A 26,489-nucleotide genomic window follows, 5' to 3' on the forward strand; every position below is an offset into this window, starting at 1 on the left:
TGCATATTCTGAAATTATCTGTGGGAGAAAAGGAAAACTCTTACCAGCGACCGGAGGCGCCGTAGCGAGAGGTGGATCGCAGCTGGATTACTGGGCTGTTGGCCGGGCAGCTGGGGGTCGGACACTGCATCGGACCTGGGTGCTGTGCGCAACGGGAGAGTGTCGAGAGTGTCAAGCGGCGATTGAGCGCTGGTGTGTGCCCTGCGGCGCAGACGGCTCCTTCTGTTTTTTCACTTTCCCCTGCTGCTTCGTCTCCTGGACCCTCCCGCCCTCGTGCTCCGTGGAATGGAGGTGTAGAGTGCCGGAGTTTTTCGTGGCCGCTTTGCCTGCTGTGAGGCTTCAGTCGCTCGAAGTTTCTGGTCTGTGCATTGCCCTGCACAGGACATTGTACCAGCGGTCCCTTCGCATAGACGGCATCTCTGTTGAGGTGTGCAGGGCGTCATCAGAGAACTGCCTACCGATTGCTAATAGGTGGATAACCATGCCTCTGCACACGGGGCCAGGGAGCGTCAATAAATAACTAAATAACAAACAAAAAAAAAACATTCCATCTCACAAGGGGTGTGGAGTAAGACACCCTCTTCTCCTCTTGCTCTAGAGGGGAAAAAAAAAAACCCTGATTTGTCTACATTTGTCTACATGTGCACACTGCGAATTATTATTATATTAAGGAAATCTGGGAGAAGCAGCAGGCTTAAGGAGAATCCACACATAAAAACATATAAAAGAAAACAAAATAAGCATAGACCGCTGCAAGAGTTAATACAGATTGGGCAGACTGAACAGACCGAGTACAGGACCGCGATAAAGAATATCTTGAAGGGAATACAAGAGTGGAACTATACCAATACAGATCTTCCCAACCTCAAGGATATTGTTGAAGATTCTACGGCGGCAATAGCACCACAGTTTCAAATTTTAGTCCAGTTAGCGCAGATTGTACTGAAAATGTCTGAGATAAGCTCTACCAAAACCACGAGCAAGGTGCTCCCAGAGGATGAAGCCAAGGAAACGATCAAGGTACATGAGGCAAATGAAGTAAATGAATGTAATGAGGCGATTAAAGCACCTGCAAAAAACGCGGGAACATCAGATCATGAAAGTGGCCTAAAACAACCGATAACTCATCAACAAAAGAGTAATGGCTCCACTAGAAGACCAGAAACACGAGGGTTGAAGGCACAAGAAGTTAAGGAGGCCAAAAATGGAAAGGAAAATACAGAGGGCACTACTACCGGCAAAGCAAAATACAAAAATAATTTGGAGAAAAACAAAAGTCAAAGCAAAAATGTCCTGAAAGATGTCGAGAAGGAGAAAGAAAAGAGGAAGGATAAAGAGGGTGAAAGGGGAAAACAGAAGAAACAAGAGCAGCTAAATGAGCATCAAAATGAGTGCAACCCCGAAGAAGAGGAATCCGATGACCAAGTTGATGTGAAAATGGAACTTCTGCTCAAGAAAGCTAAAAGAGTGCAAATTATTAAAAGCTTGAAGGCCGCAGCAAAGCTAACTGGTTTATGTGATGAAACACAACCAAGGATATCTAACATATTTATACCGCTATCAAAAGAATCTCTGGAAAAAGGAGATAAGGGAGATGATAGGAGTAATGGAAAGCTAAAAGATGTAATGAGGAACAAGATCTCCAGCGATGGAATATATCCTAATCTAATTAGCACAAGTGCAGAAATGGCTACAGATCCGGTTGATCAAGAACGGGACTGTGTGCGCACTAACGCACAAATCATACCTGAAGATAAAGTACTAGAAGCTGGGGGCGAAGATTCGTCAGAGGAAACAAATTCTGAAATTTATGAAACCGGCGTTTCAATCTCTAGCGAAATTGATAGCGAAACTGGAGGAGTAAGTGCGGTCAGCGAGGACGAAAATTCACCAACCGCCAATTTGGAAGCAATCGATACAAAGAACAATATTGAACCGGGTCGAAACTCGGCTTCGAAAAAGAAAGTGGAGAAGAAGAAATCCAAATTCAGAAAATCCCACCAACCACTAGATGACGAAACAACGGATCAGGGGAGTAATCAGGAGCAGTCAAAGAAAAAATTTAGACCCCTCCGGAAAAGTCTGACCCCTACATTTAAAGGAGACACAGAATTGAAAAATCCTAAGAATCCTAAGAATGGGGCAGCTGAAAAGACTGAAAAGACTAAGGAGAAACAACAATTCTATGATACTGATAAAGTAGGAGGTTCTGAAGAACCATTATTGAGTGAGGTCCTGAGGACCATTAAGGATTTTCATTCGGATGTTAAAATTGATAGTCAAAGGAATCATGACGCAATACAACAACTTCAGGGTGCTATCCAGAAGGTAGACAATACCTGTATGGAGATAGTGGATAGAATGGCCACGGTGGAAAGCCGCACAGAAAACCTAGAAGCAGATGTCATCAAACTTCAAGGTAGAGAAAAGTCTCAAACTGCTATTATCGAAGACCTAATGACAAAGATGGAGGACCTTGAGAATCGGGGAAGACAAAATAACCTCCGCTTCTTGGGAATTGCAGAAGGGGCAGAGGGAAGTGATGCCAAGGGATATATTGTCAACCTTTTGGAGTCTTCCATGCCTGAACTTTCAAAATGGGAATTGGAACGAGAAGTTCATCGTGCTCACCGCTTTCCTCTGACACTCCCTAAGAGACCTATAAAAGAGAATCAGTACCCAAGAGCCATTCTGGTCTGCTTCGGAAATTTTCTTTTACGAGAAGCAATTTATGATCTGGCTAGACCAACGAGCAGAAAAGAATTCCAAGGAAATAAGTTCTTTGTCCGCCCGGATTTTGCCCATGCAACGGTTGAACGCCGATGGAGGCTGAGACAACTCTTTGCCCCATTTGAGAAGATTGGAGCAACCGTCTATCTGCTAAATCCTGCACGTTTAAGAGTACTCTACAAAGGAACATCAAGGAACTTTACAAGCGAGATTCAAGCAGAAGCTTACCTGCATGAACTCTCTGAACTAAGAAAATAGGAGGGGGAACGTTAACCAGCCGAAATGATATATGGTTAAAGATTCTTGATATCTCAGGCGATCGAGCAAGCGGTGATGCCCGGATCACCCGGTCACCCACACCTGGGGCCCCTTGGCCTCAGGATTGTAATTGTAATTGTAATTGTAATTGTAATTTAATTTATAAAGCGCGGTTGCTGCCCGACGGGCGTCCAAGCGCTAGAATGCAGAGAGCAGAGCTAGGGGGGGCAGCGGAGAATGAGATTAGATGGGCCTAGCAAATAGATAAGTCTTCAATTGTTTTCGAAATGACAGTAGGTTGGAATTGGACCTGATTTGCAGCGGGAGTGTGTTCCACATCTTTGCGGCATTTACGGAGAATGACCTTCCTCCAGTTCTGGCTCTCCTTACTCTTGGGACTACGGCCAGAAAAGCCTCCGAGGACCGGAGGGATCTGTTGGAGTGGTATTGAGTGATCAGATTGTTAGTGAGCGCTGGGCCTGACTTCCAGTAGGCTCGGTGCGCAATGCATAGTGCCTTGAAAGCCACTCTCTGTTTCACTGGGAGCCAGTGTAGGCTGCTTAGTGCGGGTTTAGCAGACTGTGTCCTTGGGATCTGTAGCAGGACGCGGGCTGCACTGTTCTGGACCACCTGTAGTTTTCTCATGGACATCTCGGGGGCCCCTACATACAGGGCGTTGTTTGAGTCCAACCGGGACTGAATGAGGCCCTGAACTGCCACTTTTCTGGCTTCCATGGGAAGGAGAGGGAGAACCTTCCTTAATATTCTCAGTAGTCCAAAGCAGATGGCGGATAGTTTGGTGGCTTGAGTGGAAAAAGAAAGGTTTTTATCCAGCCATACTCCCAGGCTTTTAACGCTCTCCTTAGGAGTGGGAGGGGTGCCTAGACATTCAGGCCACATAGCATGGGTTAATGTGGGTGTTGCGGGGCCTAGGAGCATCAGCTCGGTCTTGTCCCCGTTCAGTTTTAAGGAGGAGCCTGTCATCCACTTTTTTATGTCCTCTAGGCATTTCATCAGGCTACCTGAGGTATGACCGGCACCTTCCTGGGTCAATGAAACCACTAGCTGGGTATCGTCCGCATATGATACAATTTTTATACCTGATGGTTCTACGAGCCCAGCTAATGGTTTCATATAGACATTGAAAAGCACCGGGCTCAATGAAGAGCCCTGTGGTACTCCACAATTCAGGGGTTTACTGGCTGATATTGTGTCCCCGTCGAAGATCTGGAAGGATCTGTTGAACAGGAACGATTCAAGCCACTTTAAGGCATTGCCTCTGACCCCGATGTTGTGCAGACGGTTCAGCAGAGTGGCATGGTTGACAGTGTCGAAGGCCGCACTTAGATCAAGGAGGATCACTGCCACTGATCCTCCCTGATCCAGTATCCTTCGGGATTCCTCGACAACTGCCAACAACGCAGTCTCGGTACCATGTTTAGGCCTGAAACCTGTCTGGGATGGGTCAAGGAGCGCATGGCTTTCCAGGAATTGTATCAGCTGCGTATTTATGTGCTTCTCCAGCACCTTGCTTACCCAAGGAAGTAATGAGATTGGGCGGTAGCTGGAGTGATCTTCTGGGTTTAGGGTAGGTTTTTTCAGCAGAGCCCGTACCATCGCTCTCTTCCAGCCAGTGGGTACTGAGCAGGAGGATATAGATGAATTGAGAAGCTCTAGTACTACTGGGAGGATGGTACGGCTTGCCTGGAGCAGAATTTCTGGTGGGGCAGGGTCAAGGGGAGAGCCGGATTTGACTTGACATGCTAGTTGTTGCAGTGTTTCCAGATTTAATGGGGAAAAGTGGTCCAGCAAAGGCTGTCCTGGGGGGAGGAGGTTGCTTGGGAAGATCGAATTGGATGTTGTTAAATTATTGGTAGTTGCCGGGAATGCGGAGTAAATCTGGGTGACTTTATTATGAAAAAAGTCTGCAAGTTCATTGCATTGATCTAGAGTTTTAGGAACTGGGGGAGCGGTATTAACGGTGATGCATTTTTTAACCAAGTGGAAAATTTCCTTGGGTTTTGATTTTGCTGCCATTATTTGGTCTGCAAAGTAGGAGGCCTGAGCCATCCTAACCCCATTTCTGTAGTTCTTAATAGCCTCTCTGTATTGGGTTTTATTTTCTGAGAGATAGTGCATTCGCCAGGCTCTCTCTTTTTTCCTGCAGAGGCGTTTAAGGTCTCTCAAGGAATCTGAGAACCAGGGGGCAGATTTATTTGACCTCTTAGGAGTAGATTTCCGTAGCGGGAGGATCGCGTCCAGTGATTCCCTGATCCAGCCCTCGTAGTTGTTATTTGCTTGGTTGGGGTTTAAGCAAGGAGGTGGACAGGATCCTTCAAGGTTAGTTGTCCAAGACTCTATGGGGAGTTTTTTCCAGATTCTCTTGGTTATGGGCTGAGGGGTCAATGGGGGAGGCTTAGCGGTCGACCAGGTGAGTGGGACAAGAAAGTGGTCTGACCATGGGAGGCAGACAGGTTGCCCGACCGTCATTTTAGTGCAGTTACTAAAGATAGGATCCAATAGGTTCCCTTTTTCATGAGTGGGGGATCTAACCAACTGGATCAGTTGTAATGCTTCAAGGTCCTCTGTCAGTTCCCTGACGGAGGGAGGCGTGAGAATGGGGGTGAAGAGGGGGGAGGGGGAAAGGGAGGGGGAAGGGTGGGTGAGAATAAGGTAAAAAATGGAAAACGGAGGGAATGGTGCAGAATCAGTAATGGTCAAAGGATGCCAGCAAGGAAAAAGTTTTCTGAAAAGAATTTTGATATAGGTTGCTATACTCAATTTGATGGCACACATTAATATCTGTACAATGAACGTGGGGGGATTAAATGATTGGAGGAAAAGACAGAAATTAGCATATCTGGTAAAACATAATAGAATAGATCTTCTCTGTTTACAAGAGACCCACCTCCCTTGGTCTAAGAGAAATTTGCTTTTAATAAATGGATTTAAATTACTAGCCTGTACAACTCAAACATCAACTATTAGGGGGGTCGCCATTCTAGGAAGGGAAAGTTTAGGGAAAGCGAGGAAAGTGAAAGTAGATAGCAATGGAAGATGGGTGATTATCGAGATGGAATTGGGTCTAACTATCTGTACAGTATATGGCTCTAATGAGGACGACCCTGAAATTTACGATTTTCTAGAAATAGAGCTTGCAAATTGGCCCACCCCTTTGGTTTTTACAGGAGATTTAAATATCTCATCTGAATGGGGGAGGAGCATATCATATCAGGTGAGGAAACCCAGAGTTTTTAAGGCGGTACAAGCTATGTTAGCTTCTCATGGGCTTCAGGCTCTATGGAGAGCTAAAGAACCCTTAAATGCAGGCTTTACATATTTTTCTAATCCAGCCCAGAGATACTCAAGATTGGATTATTTTTTTGTCTCTGTTTTAGAATCTGAAAAAGTTAAGATATGCAGACTCCCAAGGGTTATTTCAGATCATAATCCTCTGATGCTAAATTATGCTATGAGAGGGTTAGAACGTTCTCAAACTAACTGGACTTTTGAAAGAAGGCTGTTGGCAGATAGTAGATTTGTTGACCACTTGAATGTTTGGGCTGGTGAATTTTTTGCGGCAAATAGATACAGCACATCTCGGAATGGGGTCTGGGAGGCTTTCAAAGCTGCACTGAGAGGAGAAACAATCAGCTGTGCCGCCAGGCTTAGAAGAGAAGATAGGAGCGAAGTAGAAAAATTAATGGATAAACTGGTTAAGGCGGAAGAACAACATATAAAGGATATTGCCTCAGGTAGTAATAGTGAGGCTAGTCAGGGTGTTCCGCTGGCAGTAAAAGCGGCATTGCAGAAGGAGGTTACACAGAAAGCAATCTGGGAGTATCAATCCTCAAGGGCAAAGAGGTACGAAACGGGAGAGCAAGCTGGTAGAGCACTTGCTCTTCGGATTAGACAGGAAAGATCAAAGAATGTGATTGTGTGTATAGAAGAGGAAGGGATAACATATACAGAGATAAAGGATATTCTGCTGGTGTTTAAAAAATACTACCAGAAATTATATGAGGAGGATCCCTTCAATAATGATCAGAGGAGGGATGTATTGATAATGGACCTTGTCTGGATGATTTAACAAAAACAGCCCTTGATAAGGATATAACGTTTGATGAAGTTTTATCTGCCCTGCGAGAGTTAGCATCAGGGAAAGCATCAGGCCCTGATGGCCTCCCCTTGGAGGTATATAAAGTAATGGAAAAAGTGATTGTTCCTCTTTTAGTAGATCTATTTAACGGGATACTGTATTCGGGGGTGGTCCCGGATTCGTGGAAAGAAACGAATGTTATAATCTTTCATAAGAAAGGTAAACCAGTCGAGAAACCGGGGTCATATCGACCTATATCCTTAATAAATGCCGATACTAAACTCTACTCAAAGATCTGGGCGAAGAGGCTGGGCAGGGTCATAGGCGGTCTCGTCTCTCCATGGCAACACGGTTTTGTTCCTGGACGCGGTACGACAGATCATACCTGTAGAGCGATAACTTTATTTGATGCCCAGGAAGCCGTGGGGGGAGAGATGGCCATGATCCTGCTCGATGCAGAAAAAGCCTTTGATCGGGTGGGGTGGAGATTCCTCTGGAGCATTTTGGCCGGGAGAGGTTTTGGTCCGAATATCATTAGGGCTATTAAAGCTATGTATATAGATCCAGTTGCTACAATAACGGTTATGGGGGAGAAATCTGATACGTTTAAAATAAGTAGAGGGACACGGCAGGGTTGCCCCTGCTCCCCCATACTATTCGCTTTGTATATTGATCCTCTTATTCAGAGAATTTTAGAGTGCCCTAGAATATCTCCAGTGATCTATAATGGCTTCGAAAATAAGATCTTAGCCTACGCTGATGACCTGGCAGTTATCACAACAAACCCGCAGCTGGCACTCCCGGAATTGGTACAGATGGCTAAAGTTTTCGGTCAAGGCTCTGGATACCTTTTAAATGAATCCAAAACACAGATAATCTGTTCCAGGAATATACCAAGACCCGACTTAAGGTATGTCGATTCTGCCATATATTTAGGGGTAAAGATTAATGCTTCAGTGGGTAAGATAGTGGAGGAAAATTACCCCCCCCCTTATTAAATCCATAGAGATAGATCTAAAAAGGATGGACGTTCTTCATCTCTCTTGGGAGGGTAAACGTATTAAAAATGGCGATGTTTCCTAGGGTGTTGTATTTATTTAGAGCCATTCCCCTATATATTGAGGAGAAAATTTTGAAGAAATTAGAGTCTACCTTTATATGGCAATACGGTAAGGTTAGACGATCAACGACCCTCATGTCCCTTCCGTTGGAAAGGGGTGGGATGGCACTCCCGAACTTGAGATTGTACCACTGGGCTTGTCTCCTGATCCAGATGTCAATTCTGTTTCGACGCGACACTGGCGCGATTATCGCAGATAACCAGGATCCCCCTCCAATCTTTAAATTACTGATGGGGGAGAAAGCAACAGGCCTATTGTTGACAGAATTGGAATATAGGTTTTATAGGAAGGCACGATTTAAGACTTTACTGGGGGCATGGCAAGTATGGAAATCAATCTTAAAATTCTTTCATGTACCTAAAATTAATCCTTCGCTTCTTTTGGAAAATTCGAGTCTGTTTCCTCAGTTAAAAAATGATGGGAATCTACAAATTTGGAAGCGGTTAGGGGTGAAGACTATTGGAGACCTAATAGTAGGAGACAAGATAGGTGGGTTTGAGGATATGCAAAGAAGATATGGACTACCTGAAAATCAGTGGCTTGTACATGGCCAAATCTCGGGTATCATACAGGCCTGTAGGCCTAAACTTAAACCCCTGGTAGACTTCCCTGTGGTTGAGGGCATTGGAAGAGGATGTAGGAAGATAAAAGAGGTCTATAATATGCTGGCATCCAGATTACAGGATGATGTAGGAAAAGTAGAAAGCGACTGGGCAATTAAACTGGGAAACCCGGACGTAGATTTGGACCTAGCATTATCGTTAAATAAAAAGATCTTTCGGGCGTCCAACCTACGGGCACAGCATTTTAAAACAGTTTTTAATCTGTATTATACACCGGCCAAACTATTTGCTTGGGGTGTTAGGAATGATGATTGCTGCCCGAGATGCAATAAGGGGCAAGCAGACTTATTACATATGTTTTTTACTTGTGTGCGATTGGCCCCTGTCCTGGATGGAATAACAAAATTTTGGGAGGGGCTGCTAGGTCATAAGATCGACCTATCCCCAACGCTGATGTTATTTGGCTCAGATTCAAAACTGGTTTTAACAGAGGATAAGGCTGCTTTGATTTTTATGTCGGTCGCTGTGCTTAGAATCTTAATATCGGCCGGATGGAAGGATGTTACAGCCCCCTCTTTTCAAATGTGGGTGTCCAGATTTTTGGGTATTTATAATATTGAGTCTTGTCTCTATGAATTTAAAGGTGTTAAAAAATGAGAGATGGGAAGACGATTATGGGCCCCGGTTAAGAAATGGCTGGAGGACAGAATAAGAACTTGAAAAGCATTGTATGGTTATATTGTTATATTTATTAATAGATCTTCTTTATTTATTTATTTATTTTTTTCCCACGACAAATAACGTGTTTTTGGATGCTTTATTCGAGTGATCATGTAATTGTACCAGATGTTATCATACCTTGCTTGTGGTTATTTATGTACTTTTTCATTGCACCATGAACTCCAATAAAAGATATAAAAAAAAAAAAAGAGAGAAATGCTCATGGGTTACAGTATGGGTAGAGCCTGACCCAGGCTCAATAGCATGAGCTGAACATCACTAAAATAACCGTATGCGAGACAGTCCAAAGAACCAGCATGAGTGAAGTCTAATATGTTTCCATGGATGATTGAGATCTGTTTTACCTGTCACCACGAGTGTCTAAGTGTGCAAGGCACCAGCTCTCTCCGCTCGAGCCGTGGGTGTCTCTGGCTTCCCCGTGCCGCCTCTAGCTCAGCCGGGGATCTGTCTTGGCTCCAGACCCAATCGGCTGCATGAGGACACCTGGCTCCCTGGTGAGTGTATCGCTGACTTCTCGGTCTCCTGCGTGGCCTCCTTATTCAGGAATATCGTGTGCAGGTTGGATGGCGAGTAAAGGGCAGGATTTGAGGTCGGATTTTGTATGGGCTGTCGGAGCCTTGAGTTTGCGGCTACACGGCCATGTTGCTGGCCACGCCTCCAACACTTATTTTACAAATTAGGCATTGCAGCACTCCACAATTTAAGCAGTTAATAAGTAAAGGAGGGGAGAGGATGTAGCCTTACGGCTAGAGCGGTCAACCTCGATGCTGGGGAACAGGGTTCGAGTCTCGGCAACAACACTCAACATCCGATTCTGGGCAAATCACTTAATCTCCCTGTGCCTAACAAAAAAATAATTGTGCCCTCATGTAACGAACCTGGTGCTCATGTAAAGCGCTCCGATACCCGATGTCTCGGGTCTAGTTTGCACTATGTAAAATAAAAGTTTGTTAGCCCAAATTTTGCCCTGTAGTTAGCGAAACAGCATAGAAGCCCACTCTGAAGCAAGGAGCTCCATTTCCTTATATGAATAAAGGGCAGCGTGAGGCACCCACCTAGGTGAAAGCTCGTTTTTATTGGTATATAGAGTACATACGCTATGTTACAGAACCCACACTAATCAAGAGGACACACATGTGATACCTGAACACACATTTCCATCTACAGGGCTAACTAGGATGTGTACCTACTTTCATACAGGCCCCTTCCCAGAGCAGCACCTACATACTACAACCCAACTATCAACCCTATTGACAAAGAAAATTAGTTTTAAATGTGTGTTAAAGGACCAAATTAATTTTTTAAGTCTGCCAGGAATTAAAAAACAGGCTTAAAGGCTTTTAGAAGGATGACATCTAAGCATTTATAAATCCCACTCAAGGGGTGGGAAGTAGGCAATCTAAGGCAGAGTTTGCATTTTAAGTTTATCAACGCCCACATGCATGTACGTCTGTGGGCATTCCCAAACTCATTTCAGACTCCCTTTCACTGTGGAAATGGTTAAAGATTTCCTGCAGTCGCGGGCCGGAGTAACTCCTCTTCAAGAGAGCGAAGGGGAACAGTTCATCCTAGACTTGGTGAGGGTGTAGGGAAAGTGTTCTCTCCCAAGAGAAAAATATTAAGTATGCATTTGCTTAGAAGATCTTATTGTCCCTGTGCAAACTTGTCCACACAATGGGAATAGGCGCCCTCTGGTAAAGTCACTTGACTATCCCAAGTGTAGTCAAGTGTCAAGTAATCCTGTAATTTTAACTGGGCACTCACCCGGCTGTCAGCTCCTTCAGTGGGTAGAGACGCGCCTGAACAGCGACTCCTTCGCTGCACCGACCAAACGCTCGAAAATCAACATTGGACCGCCATTCGCGGCGAGGAAGTGAGGCCACGCCCACATTGAGGCCACGCCCCTTCCTCCACCCATAAAAATGTGCAACCACAGGACGCGCAGCGGACGAGCGCAGCGGGAGCGCCTAAGGCAAGCCCGTCTGCGCCCGTCCGCGCACGACCGGGCCTAGGGCCAGACTCTATGCCGGTCCCGTCACCTACAAAGCTGAGCTACTCCCGCAAGGAGCTACTCAGCCTCAGACCCAGGAAAACCAGAGCATGCCACGTCCTGCAAGACCGTAACACCCCCTTCGTCAGCTGCACCACTTGCAAACCGACGAAGCTACACCTCCCCAAATCCCCGATCCCACCACCGGTCATCAAAATGGCCACAGTCAATTGCAGATCGCTTCCGAAGCATGCCCTGCATATTAATCACCTGATTGACGACCTAAACCTGGACATACTCTTCCTGACAGAAACCTGGATCACGGGCCATTCCAATTCTGATATGGTATTGGCTCTCCCCCCCGGCTTTCTCATCCTGTCCCAACCACGCCCTTTAGGAAGAGGAGGGGGAATTGCCATCATTTTCAGGGAACACCTCGCCGGCCGTATTAACACAAAGACAACCCCGGACGCAGAGAGCTGTCTCTTTACCTTTCAGCTTACTCCGACCAGTTCCCTTTCAGGCCTTCTGGTGTACCGGCCTCCCGGCCACTTCGCCCCCTTCGCAGCTTCCCTTTTGGAAATTGTTTCCTCTTCAGCCCACCTCTCATCAAACTTTCTCCTAATAGGCGACCTCAACATTCACTTTGATGACCCGTTGGACGCAGGCGCCGCCGATCTTATCAGCGACCTGGCTTCCCACGGCCTTCTTCTCGCCAATTCAGGTCCTACACATGTCAAAGGACATCTTCTCGACCCAGTGTTCTCCAACATCTCCTCCCTCCAATTTACCAACTCCCAACCTCTCCCTTGGACGGACCATTTTGTTGTCACTTTCAACATTCCTGGAGCTATCAGGAAACCCCACAAAGGCCCCACCTTCTCCATGAACAGATCGTGGGCCAAACTCTCAACAGGGGACTGGGCTACAGCTCTGGACTCTTCTACCCCGAGCCTTTCGGCCGACCCGTCCGAGGCCGACACCCAAGTAAGAGGCTGGCTCCACTCCTCCCTTGACAGCCTCATTCCCCTAAAAAATCGGGAGATCAAAGACAGGCCAATAGGTCATGCTCCGTGGTACACCCCGGAACTTCGAGACCTCCGCAAGGAATGTAAAAAACGGAAAGATTGTGGAGGAAAGACTGGCTACATAGTAAAAAAGACACCTATAACATAGCAGTAAGACGCTATAAATCGGCCATCAAACTAGCCAAGTCCACCTTTTACGATAATAGAATTAAAAACGCGGCCAACTCTACTAAGGAATCCTTCCTGATAGTTAAGGAACTACTTAACATCCCCTCAGCCCCCGCAGCCTCCCCCCCCCCACCGGACAGATGTAAGGACTTAGCCTCATTCTTTGACTCCAAAATCACGCGGATCATGGAATCCCTCCCCCCAATCAGCCCACCCATCCCGGTGGAGTTAGACGCCCACTCTACCAGCCCGCGGCTGTCCTCCTTTAGAGAAGTCTCCCTCGATGAGGTCACTACCACGCTGGCTAAAATGAGAAGTGGATCCCCCCTGGACCCAGCACCCGTCAGATTCTTAAAAACTGTTTCTCCCAGCACCTCACCTACTATTAGGGATCTTATAAACACCTCTCTGGCCCAAGGCATAGTGCCCTCCTCCTGGAAGGGCGCAGTCGTCAAAGCTCTGCTGAAAAAACCCAACCTTAACCCGGACGACTTGGCCAACTATAGACCTATTTCGCTCCTTCCCTGTTTCAGCAAGGTGGCGGAGAAACTGGTCAATGTGCAACTCTCCCAATTCCTCGAGACGAATAAAATACTACGGCAGTCACAAACCGGATTCCGACCAGGCCACGGCACAGACACCGCACTCCTCTCCGTCATCGAGGAGACTAGGTGTATCCTTGATTCAGGAGGATCAGTGGCAGTGATCCTCCTGGACCTCAGTGCCGCATTCGACACGGTGGACCACCGTGTACTCCTCCACCGCCTGGCCAAGGCAGGAGTTGCGGGAACCGCACATGCGTGGATCAAATCCTTCCTCACGGGACGCTCATTTCAGGTGTGGGACGATAACTCCCGATCAGACCCCCACCCGCTCACGCGTGGTGTGCCCCAGGGGTCCTCGCTCAGTCCCACCCTGTTTAATGTCTATATGGCCCCGCTGGAGGACGTGGTTACCCGCTATGGGATTAAAATAGTCAATTATGCCGACGACACACAACTTGTCGTCTCCCTGTCCCAGTTGGACAAGAACCCTGAAATCTTACATAACTGCCTGCAAGACATACATACCTGGATGTGTGAATCCGCGCTGAAACTGAACGGGACAAAAACAGAAATCATGCTGCTGGGCAACAAATGGTCTTCTGTCCCTCCCTCAGCCTGGCCAGACTCCTTCGGTGACATCCCCACGCCCAAGACAGAAATTAAAACACTGGGCTTCTGGTTGGAGCAGGACCTTTCCTTGAAGACCCAGGCAATTAAGACCGCGGGCACATGTTTTGGTCTTCTCCGCTCAATTCGGAAGATCCTCCCCCTCCTGCCCCCCCTGTCCAGGAAACTTCTGGTGCAAGGGCTCATATTAGCACGCCTGGACTACGGCAACGCCGCATACCTCGGTGCTCCTGAAACCACCCTGACCAAACTTCAGCGCGTACAAAATGCCGCGGCGAGACTAATTCTCAAACTTCCCCACAGAGCCCATACCACACCGGCCCTCAAATCTCTGCACTGGCTTCCGGTCCGACAGCGAGTGGAGTTTAAGGCCATGTGCATCACGCACAAACTCATCAATGGGGTTGGACCTGCCACCCTCAAAGATATGATCACACCTTATAAAGCCCACAGAAACCTCCGCTCGGACAACGAACATCTGGCCACAGTCCCAAGATTTAAGAAAGCGCGCACCGGTGGACGCCGCTTCTCGGTTAAGGCCTCCTCCACATGGAACGCACTCCCTCGTCTGCTGCGTCTGGAACCTAACCACACGCTGTTCCGCAAAAGACTCAAAACCCTCCTTTTCCCCAAATAGTACCTGGTTCTCGCCTGTCCTGGATTTTGCAGTATTATAGCGCGGGGATGCCTTCGGGTCACCAGGCGCTTTACAAATCTCAAAATAAATAAATAAATAAATAAATCTGGAACCCTGTGCCTGGCGCAGCTTTACATGCAGACTCCGGCGAATGTTGGTGAATATGGAAAAGTCATAAAAGTACAGTCAGGTGAAGAGGAGAGCTCCATCTGAACTTCTAAAACTTTTTTGTAAATGCTCCCTTATGTGTGGAGCAGTGATGGTATGGACACTAGTAGCTAGCGACTCTAGACCAAGCTTACCTGCCATCCCGTGAGCGGTGCAAGCTGCCGTGGTAGCTGCTCACTTTGCTGTGGACGCTGCCTGCTTTGCTTCTCTGGTCATCCATAAGAGCCAGCTGGGTAGACGAGGCGTGTGTAGAGGTCCCTTGAGTCGACGTTCCTCTTGACTTCCGAATAATGGGTGTATTTGGGTCCCTCAAAAGTGACTGGGCAAAGTCTGGCTCCTGCAGCACCTGACGGCTCTCGTTCGCAACACTAGTAGGAAAAAGATCATTGGAGTGATCAATGTTTGAGTGCTAAAGCAAATCGGTAATAACCTCTGCTCAGAGCCACACAGGACAATAAACTTTGCAGTCTACCTTCTGAAGTCAAGAGAAAGGGGAAATCTCAGGAAATAAGTCATTCTTCAACTTGTAAACATCTGTACTTAACAAGGAGTCATGTGGATGTTAGCAGAGAATACATGTCAACAAATATCAGCTACACAGATCATGCTCATCGTGTCAGGGCAGAAATTAGAAACACGTTAAAACTTTATATTAGCTACACCGAAACAAACAAAAAAAAAAATCAAACAAACTTTGCACTGCAGAGTCTAGCCCCGCTTAAGTTACATAATTACATACAAATACAAAATAGGCTCAACACTTGCTCGTAATTGGATAACATCTGCTCAACTTCTCTTTTTTCACATGATCATCTTGAGAGGATATTGATTGAGACTTTTAAAGTCTTTCCGCAACTCTTCAGGGTGGGGGTGGACAAGCCACTACTACCTTATTCACAACTTCACTATAGCTACACCAAGCCTCAGTCGCACTTACTCTTTCTTTTTGCGTCCATGAAAAAAGCTGACCCATTCGAAGAGGGTCTTTTTGCTTCCAACCCAGAAGACCGAAGGAATTCCAACAATGAGGCCCATGAGGTACTTCATCAGGAAGAGGATGAGATCCGGCCGACTTGTCTGAGTGACCTGAAGAAGGTGAAAACAGCAAAGGAGAAACGTTGAGTTCTCAGATTGCATTACATGAAAAGCTGTAACAATGCAGGTAAGCATGCAGTTCAGACCAGGGTTCAATTAGAGAGTGAAAACAGTTATATTGGCAAATGCAAGGATTACGGAGCTAGTGTAATTCACGACACATGGAGGTGGCATGAGCACATAGGTAGGCTCACAAGTATACCTTCTAAGATGGCGCTTATTAAGTGTTCATGAGGAAGCCCCAACAAAGTTGAAATGGCTTTTCAGGCTACTGTATACATCAGTCGGAAATACAACTGAATCACAGAAGTATAATTCCTAAATATATATATCAGGATATACTATCATGGTTCCAGTAAAAGACTTCAATTTACAGCAGCAAAAAGTAATGATGTGCATTCTGAGTTAAGGCAACCCTTTCTTTCATGTTTGTGAAACAGTTCTGTTGGGCTGGTGTTGGGCTCTGGGTCACTATGTGCTCCTTCACAAAGTGTGCTCATGGTGGTAAAGTAAGAGTGTGCTACCTCGCTGGGTGGTTGGAAGGCTGACAGGATGTGGAAAGACTAACACTCAGCAAGTAGGGTTTGGGTCTTATTACTGTTTTCAGATTTGCGATATGAATGTCCTGGATTTTGAGACGAACCATAATGTGCAATATTGTAACAGTTGGAGTCTATAGTGAGATATCCAAACATTGAAAAGAGGGTTAATTTCCCAATAATTTTTTTGAAGACTGAAGAAAAGTCCAGATCAGAGTAGTGCAGAATGTGTAGCAGGCTATAATGAAGAGAAAATATGACAGGAAGGAGACGCTTACAATTGTTGCAAAATATTCACAAACGCAGGATAAGTCAGTCAAGAAAATGAACTATTTTCAAAGTCAAAAACAGGTATATTTAAGATTCACCAAAGGAAGTATGCCTTTCACAGACAGACATTCATTGAGTCTCCTTACTCCAACCATACCAACTACACCAAATCAGTGACCTCAAATAGCGAAAACTAATTACGCAACTATGACACTCTTTGAGAGATGTACACCTCTTGCAGACGGAGTCACATTTATTGTGACTGCAAGAAGCATTTGGTTGGAATCACTGAAATGCTCCACTGATGCACAGGGCACTGTTCTCTCTCCCCCTCCCACCCCCACCCCCACACACGATGCACCACACCCAATGCTCCCTTATGCATCACTGGTGCTGCCCTATTGCTTATTGCTCTACGCTGTCATAGTGCACATTGCCCTGTGCTCCCCTGATGTGCATCAAACTCTGCCCCTGATGCGCATCCATTTGTGCGCCCTGATGCACATCATCATGAGCCCGGAAAATGCACACTGATCTCTGCCTCAAGCAGCAGAAGGGTATGGATGATAACTGGTCTGTGTTCATTGATGTATGCTTGCATGTATGTTGTTATTTGTCTCAAGTCTGTTACAGGTTGTGAAAATGAATGTCTATAGCTATGCTGGGCTGTGTGCGCGACCCCCCCCCCTTCCATGCATTATACATCATTGGCTTTGTCAATGATTGTTATTAATTCGTGCAATTATTGACTTACATCAGACCTCTGTGAGCGATTCAACCATTAAACATCATTATCTGCCATACACACCAGCAATATTTATACTCATTCATCCATGCTTTTTTTACAGTTCATAATTCATGTAAACAAAAATAAGGTATTTTTATCCTCAAGCCCCTCTCAGCTCAGTATTTTCTTGTGAGGTGTCAATGCTGTTCTCACCGAGTGTGGAAGCTTGGACTGACTCCTTATGCGTCTGTTATTTCCTGCTCTCTGTATCCAGTGTTTGACACAGAAGATAGAAAAATAACAATGACCAGTTCATTGACTTGGGGGGCTGGATATCATGTTGTTGTGTTTTCCCTCATTTCTGATACTAGTTTATAGGGTGGGTGTGTTACTATCTAAACCAACATAAAACAACGGCCTGTAATATTTAGAAATGTAATTACCCATATCAGAAGTGATTTGCTTTTTGGTGGCCTAAGCCTGCTAAGGATGCGCCCATCAGTTACCAACCAACTGCTGGTACCCTCAACCCCCCTCCTTATTTTATACCTCATCCCCAAGTGAACACCTCCCTGGCAGTTATCCTACTTCTACTGCCACCTGGTGCCCTAACAACTCTGCATGACAAAAACTCCCACCATACCCTCTCTTGTTAACCCATGCAGTCTTGTGGCCCACATACCCCTGCACTCCTCTCTGTAAACTATTCTCTAACCACCACCTTGTGCAGGGTTCATCCCATCACCCTTCGGCTAAGCCCCTCCTCTCCTTCCCAATTCCTGCCCCGTCACACTGTAGTGTAGTTCCTATATTCCCAATAGGCTCTGCGCATTGTAATAACATATCCTATAGATTTGACGTAGGACTTATGTTGACTAGGTCTCTATTGAATATATTAGACTTAATTGTGAGTGCCAGCTAGCTCAGAGGTCACTAGAAACTTTCTCGAATACACAAGAAGAGATTAGTTTCTGACAACCGCATAAACATGACAACTTTGTTTCCCCAAGATAAAACGTATCTTCAGAGTCGTGGAAACAATAGATAGATATTTTACTCAGTCAATCGTGCATGCTTCGTTTTTTCAGAGCAAAAGGAACATTATTTGCATCAGTTATATAGGAGTATTTGAGTGGAAAGCCTTTTGGTAATTTTTTACCACTGTCTTTGTTGGAAGCGGTGACAGCCTGCATTATTTTGCCGTCTATTTTCGTTTTAGAACGAGTGATTGCAGCTACGGAAGTCGCTTGCACAGCTGCCTTCGCTGCTTCATCAGCCAATGAATTCCCTGCAACGTGAACGCCATCACGTTGGTGACTCAGTGTATGAATCACGTGAGTCTTTTGTAGTTCTTTTTGTAACTGAACTACTTGTTCCCAAAGCAACTTATGCTTGATTGTGCCACCTTTTGCATCTTTGAAACCGTTTTGAACCCAGTTCTGCAAGTATTCATTGTAAGATTGAACGCAGTAATACGAATCGCACACTGAGTGTGGGGAATTCGTGATCGGTATTTTCAAGCGCCATCTGGAAAGCCTGCAGTTCAGCTCGCTGAGCTGTACAGTCTCCGCGAGATTGTGTTTTTGCGACCATAGGTCGGAATTTACCATCGCGCCAGCGACCTTTAACAATCGCGCATGCAGCACTTTAGGCTTGTTTACCCCCAATTGCGGGCTGTGCTGATCCGTCTGTATAAATTATACATTTGTATTATTCTAGAGGCAGAATCTCAGGGGGCAGAGGACATTCTTGTTCATATTGTAGAAATTCTTGAGTTTTCAAGTAAGGGTCAAAAACGTATTCAACGTCGCAGCAAGAGGGTTAACCCATTGTATCCATCTTGGATGTAAAGCATTTGCATTCGGAATGCTTGCTTTTGTCACTGCCTCTAGAGCAGGTACAGGAGTAAGGACCATTATGCACTTACCCTGCGCGAGGGCTCTCTTTTGCTACTGCAGTTTGAACCGCTGTCAGAATTTTTTCTGTCGAAGTGAATTTCATTTCAGCTTGTGTGTACAAGTGTGATTTATAAGCTATTGGTACTTTTTCTCCTTCATTAAAGGTTAAGTACGTGAATCCGCATCTTCCTGGGATGATTCAGATTACCAGGTTGCGTACGTTTACGCGTGTCTGTAAATGTGTTGTTGCTAACATATCTGTTTGCACTGAACGCAAAATTTCTGTGTGTTTTTGAGTCCAATTAGTTGGTTTGAAATCAGGTTTGATTAATTCGTAGAGAGGTTGAACCCTTTCTGCGTAATTTAAAATGTATGTTCTTCCGAATTTCAGGAAACCTAGAATTGACTACGTTTTTCAGCGTTGGAGGTTGGAGCAGCGCACACTTCTCTAAAAAGTTCACTGCCAGGCTTTTGCCTTCACTTGATAACTCGTATCCCAGAAAAAGGACGTGGAGGTGGGCAATTCTCGATTTCTTAAAATTTAATTTATACCCTTCAGATGCGAAGCCAAGTATTATGGTGTTCACTCTGTTCAAGTGCCTATCCAAGTCATCGTCTGCTAGATAGATGTCATCGACATAAGATAATGCCTCATCATCATATGTTTGTAGTAACTCTGTTACTCTGGCTGAAAAGAACCCTGGACTTTTCTTGAATCCCTGGGGGAGACGTTAGAAGTGACGCTGTTTCCCCATGATTGCGAAAGCGGTCAAGTACCTGCTTTCAGGTGAAATATCTAATGTGGTTTTATATTTTTTATGCACAATGTTATTCATTAGTGCTGCACTGTGTGCATTTTGTACTGCAAAGGTTTTGCAACAAGAGTTTAAATGTCTGTAGTCCAAAACTAGACGATATGTATTGTCTGGTTTGGAGACAGGAAACAAAGGATTGTTCATTGATGAGGTGCATGTTTCAATCACCCCTTGGTATTCAAGTTGATCTAAGATCTCCCTGACCTGTTTCTTAGCTTCTTGCTTTACTGGGTACTGCCTCTGAGCAGTTGGTTGAGACTTTAACTGGATTTTATGGTGAGGGGAATTCTCATCCCATCCTACATGATTTTTATATAATGCTGGAGCCTGGGCTACAGCCCATTTTCTGGCATAGGTGTATTTTAAGTGAATTGGAATATGATTCGAGAAGGCTGGCATAATGATGTCTTCGCCATGTGGGCACTCCTTGATAAAATGTTGGTGGCCAGTCTTTTTCAGCTAGAAGAATGTCATAACCCTTAGAGAGCTTCTCCCAAAAGAGTGCTCCTATTTTCCTAGTTATGTCCCCCTCCATCTGGAGTGTTACTTCATATAACTTATGGGGTACACTAACCCTGGTGTCAGCAGTTTCAACTTGAATGTACTCATTCAAGTACACTGTCTCCAGATGATTCTTCAAGATCTTGCGAGCTATGGTGACTTCTGCTGCGTTGTCCAGCATTGTCTGGGCCCACTCCCCGTTCTTGAGTTGCGTCCTCAAGATCCTCGGCATGTCTGATTTTTAGACCTGCTATCTTCTTTCTGGTGAATTGGGTTTTCTTATTTTTTGGAACGTGTTGATCGTCTTTGGACTTCACGCGCTCTTCCTTGTGTTCTGACCGTCCTCTTCTTTCCGATTTCTGTGAGGAAGTCTGAAAGGTACGAGAGGAACGTGTATCAGTATCTTGATATCGATCAGGTTTTCTCAAATTATCCCTGTTCCTGAGGTTATACCTCTTTTCAGAAGGCTCCTTTTGAGGAGACCTACCTCGGGATTGAGAACGCTTCTCTTTAGAAGTTTGTTTAGTGTTCTCCCACTTCTTTTTAGGAAGAGTGAGAGTGTTTTTAATAGAGACCTTTTCAGGACTCTCTATTAGTTGGGGTTTAACGGGTTTCCCACCCAAACTATATCTACCTAGTTCTTCATCGGATTTTTCGATTATTCTGGCCAGTTCATATGGTTGCTCAGTTACATCAATTTCTCTTATTTTTTGGCAGATCGCCACGGATGCTGCTTCACCTTTAATATTAGCTAATATTATTGCTGAGACCTGTTTGAAATCTTTCAGTAATTTCATACCCAGATTCAAAGCAGGCTCTGCCCCGTATTCATTTTGAATCTGTTTCAGGACGTCTGGTATTACCGCCATAGACGGAACACCATGCGTTTTTGTGTAGATAGCAGCAAAGACTGTACTCCAAGTGTCGCAGTCCTCCAGGTGTGGTGCGATCCCCATTGGTAAACAGATTGTTAAAATCCTGTGTTTCTCATGAGGGGTAGTATGGGGAAATACTGCCTCGATTTGAGTAATTTTCTGAGCTATCCAGAATGGAATTTGTTCCCTTTTTGTGGGCAATTTACCAATGACTGATTGTATAGTCTGTGGTGTAATTTTATTTATGTTCCCTTGGTGAGGGGTTTGTTGTGGAATCCTTATAGGAGGTTGGACTGTTAGAGTCTGCATGACATATTGAACCAATTGTCTATGTATTTTGATTAGTGGTTTTAGTTGAACTAATAGTTCTGCACATGACATTTCTTCAATGGCAGGATGTGGTTTATAGCTGGCTAAAACCGGCCATGTTGCTCCTGGTCTACCTAGTGGACCGAGCCGGGTAATGTGATTTTGATGTTGTAGGGCGCCTTTAAACCAGAGATGGTGCTCTTGGTAGTTATTGGAATTTCAACATCCTCGAAAGGAGTATATTCTGCTGGAGGTTCCTCTACTTTGTGGAAGTGGAACACATGTGTTACTGGATTTGCTTCAGGGAAGACAATCAATTAATAGAATAACTCTGTCTGGCGATATTCATGTGCCTCTATGACATGAATTACCCTACCACCTCTTGATGATAGGCCATTTGTTATAAGCTTTATAGTGATGGTTTTCCTTAAGTTTTCCGGGATGATTATAGCATCCGGGTCGGTTTCTTGGAAGCCTGTAACGTCAAAGCCCGGTTGGTTTGCAGTCACTGCAGCTCCACTGGTTGCGTTGTGGTCGCCGTTTAGGGACATTTTTGTTTAATGAAAAAACTTTGCAGAGCAAGTTTCAAGGAAACAAAGATAAGGTGCACAATATTTTAGAACACTGTATCCTTCAACGTTGAACAAACCAAAAACTAATACATAGGATTTTCGTCCTACTCAGTTGTGCCTTTTTTTTTATCCTTTTACCCACTCCAGACGTCTACTGGAGTATTTTACTGGAAAAAAGGGGTCTCTGAGAAAAGCACGACTGAGTTACTCTAGTATCTAGCGTTAAATTAGTGCCTTACCAAACTTTGGGCGCCATGTAGTGTAGTTCCTATATTCCCAATAGGCTCCGCGCATTGGAATAACATATCCTATAGATTTGACGCAGGACTTATGTCGACTAGGTCTCTATCGAATATATTAGACTTAATTGTGAGTGTCAGCTAGCTCAGAGCTCACTAGAAACTTTCTCGAATACACAAGAAGGGATTAGTTTCTGACAACTGCATAAACTTGACAACTTTGTTTCCCCAAGATAAAACGTATCTTCAGAGTCGTGGAAACAGTAGATAGATAGATATTTTACTCAGTCAATCGTGCATGCTTCGTTTCTACAAAGTTGCAGAGAAATAGAGAGACTGGCGTTTTCAATAAAAGGATTTATTGAACAGTCTTCTTTCTCATGCAAAAGAAATGAACTGCTACAATCGTAATTCAGTTTGCAAAGTATAATGCATACAGCAAGAAGAGTATTATAAAATAATACTGTAAAAGCATGGTATGGTTTCTAAGCCATAAAAATACATACATAAATAACAAGCTAAAAGTACTCAACTGGTGCTTCTAAAATACGCCTACCCCAATGTACCTAACCTAGGTCTAGTACGAGGGAAGGAGCAAGTATGGTGTAGCATAGGTTTATTATGCTTTTGCAAAGAATCTATCCAAGATTTCTCTTAGGGTCTTAATCAGCTCCGTACCTTGGTTTTAGAATGTCGGAAGTCTGGTATCTCTGTCTCGGACTCGATTTCCCAGCACCCCGCAAGGGGAGCTTGGAAACACTGGAGCTGGATTCTCAGCGAGAGAAAGGACAGGTTCTCTGTCAGTGCGTCAGCCGGAGGGACGGCTTCCTTCGGCACTTGCTGTAGCGAGCTGCGTCGGGCAAGTAGATAGTCGAGCTGCTCCGAACCACCGTGTGTTTGCTAGGGCAAGTGTAGGCATATTTACACCTTGAAGGTGCCTTGTTTGACGTAAAGTCGGACATAATAATGTCACCAAAGAACCCCAAGGGAATGGTAGTTCTTTGAAAACTCCATGATTTCTCGGACAAATCAATATTCAAGCAAGGGGATGTCCCGGACTGCTGAAGCAGAGTTTTCCAAGAAATCGTTGTGGCTTTTTGGAACGAGTGGGACTGCATGGGTTATGTCTAAATATGGTTATGATTTCTATGCTTATATAAGGGCAATGTGAATTGTACCTATATAAGGGTATGAATCAGTAATTTCGCTTGGATTCTAAAATACTACACAACACCACTCTCCACAGTACGGTCCCCTCTAATACAACGCTCCACAGCTAGGTTCACCTCTATTGGTTACATACCTATTTGTTTTTGAAGGATCCGATCGTATTTTCACATGCAATCTTCGTTTCCTGGGTCTTGCAGTGTCTAGTGCCCTTTGTGGTTAAGCCGCTTTATTTTTTCCTATCATTCATGTGCTCCATATTCAGTTCTTGAGTGATTTCAATTTATTTTAGCCTTCCTGAAGGCCCGATAATGCGCAACACCTTCGTGTCCTTTCATGTTTTCAAGATTGTCAACCATAGACGCTACCTCCATCGTAAAGGTGGAATCTGTGCCCTCTGGATACATTTTAATACCGGAGATCATAAAACTCAATACCTCCTATATAATAAAATTGGGTCTGATTCACTGTAAGTCAGTTTATAATCAGAAATCTATGCATCATAGATACTATGCTGCTTAGAATCTATGGGGAGGTGAGGATTATGCCTTTTGCTGGCTGCTTATTAATACTGAAGAAAGAAAAAGTCACAACAAGGAACAAAGTAAAAAAAAGAAACAACATATTCAGTCTCAAATTTAAACCATTCCAATACTACCAATCACAGTGTAGCAGATCAACGTTATAATGCCCTAGAGAACAAAGAATGTCTTTCCTGTACAGCCATCAATTGGTTTTATATGTATAATTGCTTGTTTTCTGGGCATAACCGTGGTGTCACACACATAGGAGGTCCTACAGGCGCCATAGAGGGCCCACATTTTTCATATGTCTAGGTGCTCAGAGCATAGAGTGGATGGCGGTGGACAGTCTGCCAGCATGTTCACATGCACCAGATACAACTCAGCTTGGAGACAGTCTCTGCAGTTCCCTTTTGCTCATTGTAGACAGAGACCCTCTTCCTTTATAAGTTGAGGGATAATTACATTTTTCCCTGCAGTTGTCAGACTATCTAGTGGATCATGGGATTTCAACATTAACCCCAACTCCTGGCTTCTATGACCTGCCCCCCCCCTGCATATTCCCCATTGTGCTCCTGTCGTTTGAAAAGTGTACAATAAAATCACCAGTCAGACATAAATGTAATCCTTGGCCCTGAATAACAACCTTATCAGGCAGCTTGATGAGAACATGTGTTAATTCTAAAAATATTGGGTTAGGTGCATTATTAAAATCGTTATTATAAAAATTAACCAAATATAACTTGAAACTGTTTTTCCAGCAAAGCACTTGAAAGCTTGTACTAGCTGTCTCCAAAATCTCCATGTGACCGCTCAAGGCGATATTCAACCATACAGACAGTCCATCTGATGCACGACCAGAACGGGAACTAATAGCAGGAATATTATAGCACTGTTCCCCACCTAATATAGTGGGTACCAACTCCCATGTCTCCTTTAGTATAATTAGATCATATTTTTTATGAAAGAGTGCCATTCTGGGACCAATATATCTTAGAACGGATTCCTGCAACATTCTGACTCGTAATGCGCAGCCTATTATCCGGAATAGGCTGTGCAATTGGTATATGGATAGGTTTCTTTGCAAATTTAGGCAAGGGATGTGCAGAGGCGGTAGCCACTGGGACTCATTCTAGGTCTTCCAGTGTGCTGAGAACTTCAAATCTATTATTACAATCAGTAATGGTGGTACCCTAATAGGGGGGGTTACAGACAGTTGGTAAGATTACTGGCTTGTAAAAATAGCTAAGGTGGAAGTGCCACAATTTGCAATGGAGGGTGTGACAATGATTCTCCAGGTTTTAAAAGATTGTGTACATAGATTCGAGCTCTAAAATGTACCACAATACAATCATCTGGAATCTCCTTACGCTCCTGTCTCACCCATCCAACTTTCCTTATCATGATAATTGCATCCGCATGTTCAAACTCAAACTGCTTATGTTTATTCCACCAGCGTACAAGTTTTGTTTTTTAACTATGACCAAGTCTCAACTGAACCAGTTTTCAATGGCCGTACACCAGCAAATATCAAAACAGATGGACAGGCGGCAGGAGGGAGGCTCCGTGAGTTTTTCATAGGAATGGACACTTCATTAACTTCACCGGAAGGATCAAGATGATTTGGTTTCAGGGGTGGTATCTCTCTGGTAGAATTCATGATGGTAGGGACAGCTGTTTCTGGGAGCAGGTTCCTTCTGGGTAACATTTCTTCGTTAGAGGAGGGGTTCCTTTGGGGCTTGTTTATTGATTCAGTTCCACTGGTCAGACTTGTCTGCAAATTGGTAGGATATGTTGGAATTGAATGAGTTAGAACATCCAATGGGCCTATCCTTAGTTGCATTGTTAGGTCACTGTAGTTAGCTAGGGATTTCTCAGTTCTAGCCGCTGAATAATTATGCAGAGTTTTTGATCAATCATTGAGCTAAATTTTGAGAGCAAAATGCTTTGTAAGTCATCAAATGCTATTTCCTCTGTTTGAGTTGTCCGAGTCACACTGTGGGATTTAAAACAGTGTGAAATTAAGTTGTGTCCGCAACATCTCGGTGTCTTTTTTTTAGTTGGGACATATGTGCTGGCACCTCTGGTAGCCCAGGGGGTTTACTCATTTTTTTTTTACAGTTTGGCTAATGTCAGAAGTTTTAGAGGAATCTAAACATGAAGGGGCAAGTGCAATGTAGGATCAGAACATCCATCCACTGTTAAAGGAGAGCTGTATGTGCATGGTAAAGCAGGACAGGTTAGGCTGGGAGAGATAGGAGCTACATCAGATGTAGTATGTTTGTG

General features: G+C 44.6%; 1 protein-coding gene across 1 annotated transcript in view; it reads right to left on the minus strand.

Moving 5' to 3' along the window:
* The window catches only part of FZD3 (frizzled class receptor 3), a 185,094-nt gene that overhangs the window by 13,182 nt on the left and 145,423 nt on the right, over positions 1-26,489 (minus strand). Inside the window, exons 4-5 of the mRNA XM_086928017.1 lie at positions 15,613-15,761; positions 14,810-15,043 (exon numbers count right to left, since the gene is read on the minus strand). Coding sequence (XP_086784143.1) covers positions 14,810-15,043; positions 15,613-15,761 — 383 coding nt within the window. The remainder of the gene's footprint in view (positions 1-14,809; positions 15,044-15,612; positions 15,762-26,489) is intronic.

The sequence above is a fragment of the Lissotriton vulgaris genome, chromosome 6, assembly GCF_964263255.1.
Source record: "Lissotriton vulgaris chromosome 6, aLisVul1.2, whole genome shotgun sequence".
Taxonomy (NCBI): domain Eukaryota; kingdom Metazoa; phylum Chordata; class Amphibia; order Caudata; family Salamandridae; genus Lissotriton; species Lissotriton vulgaris.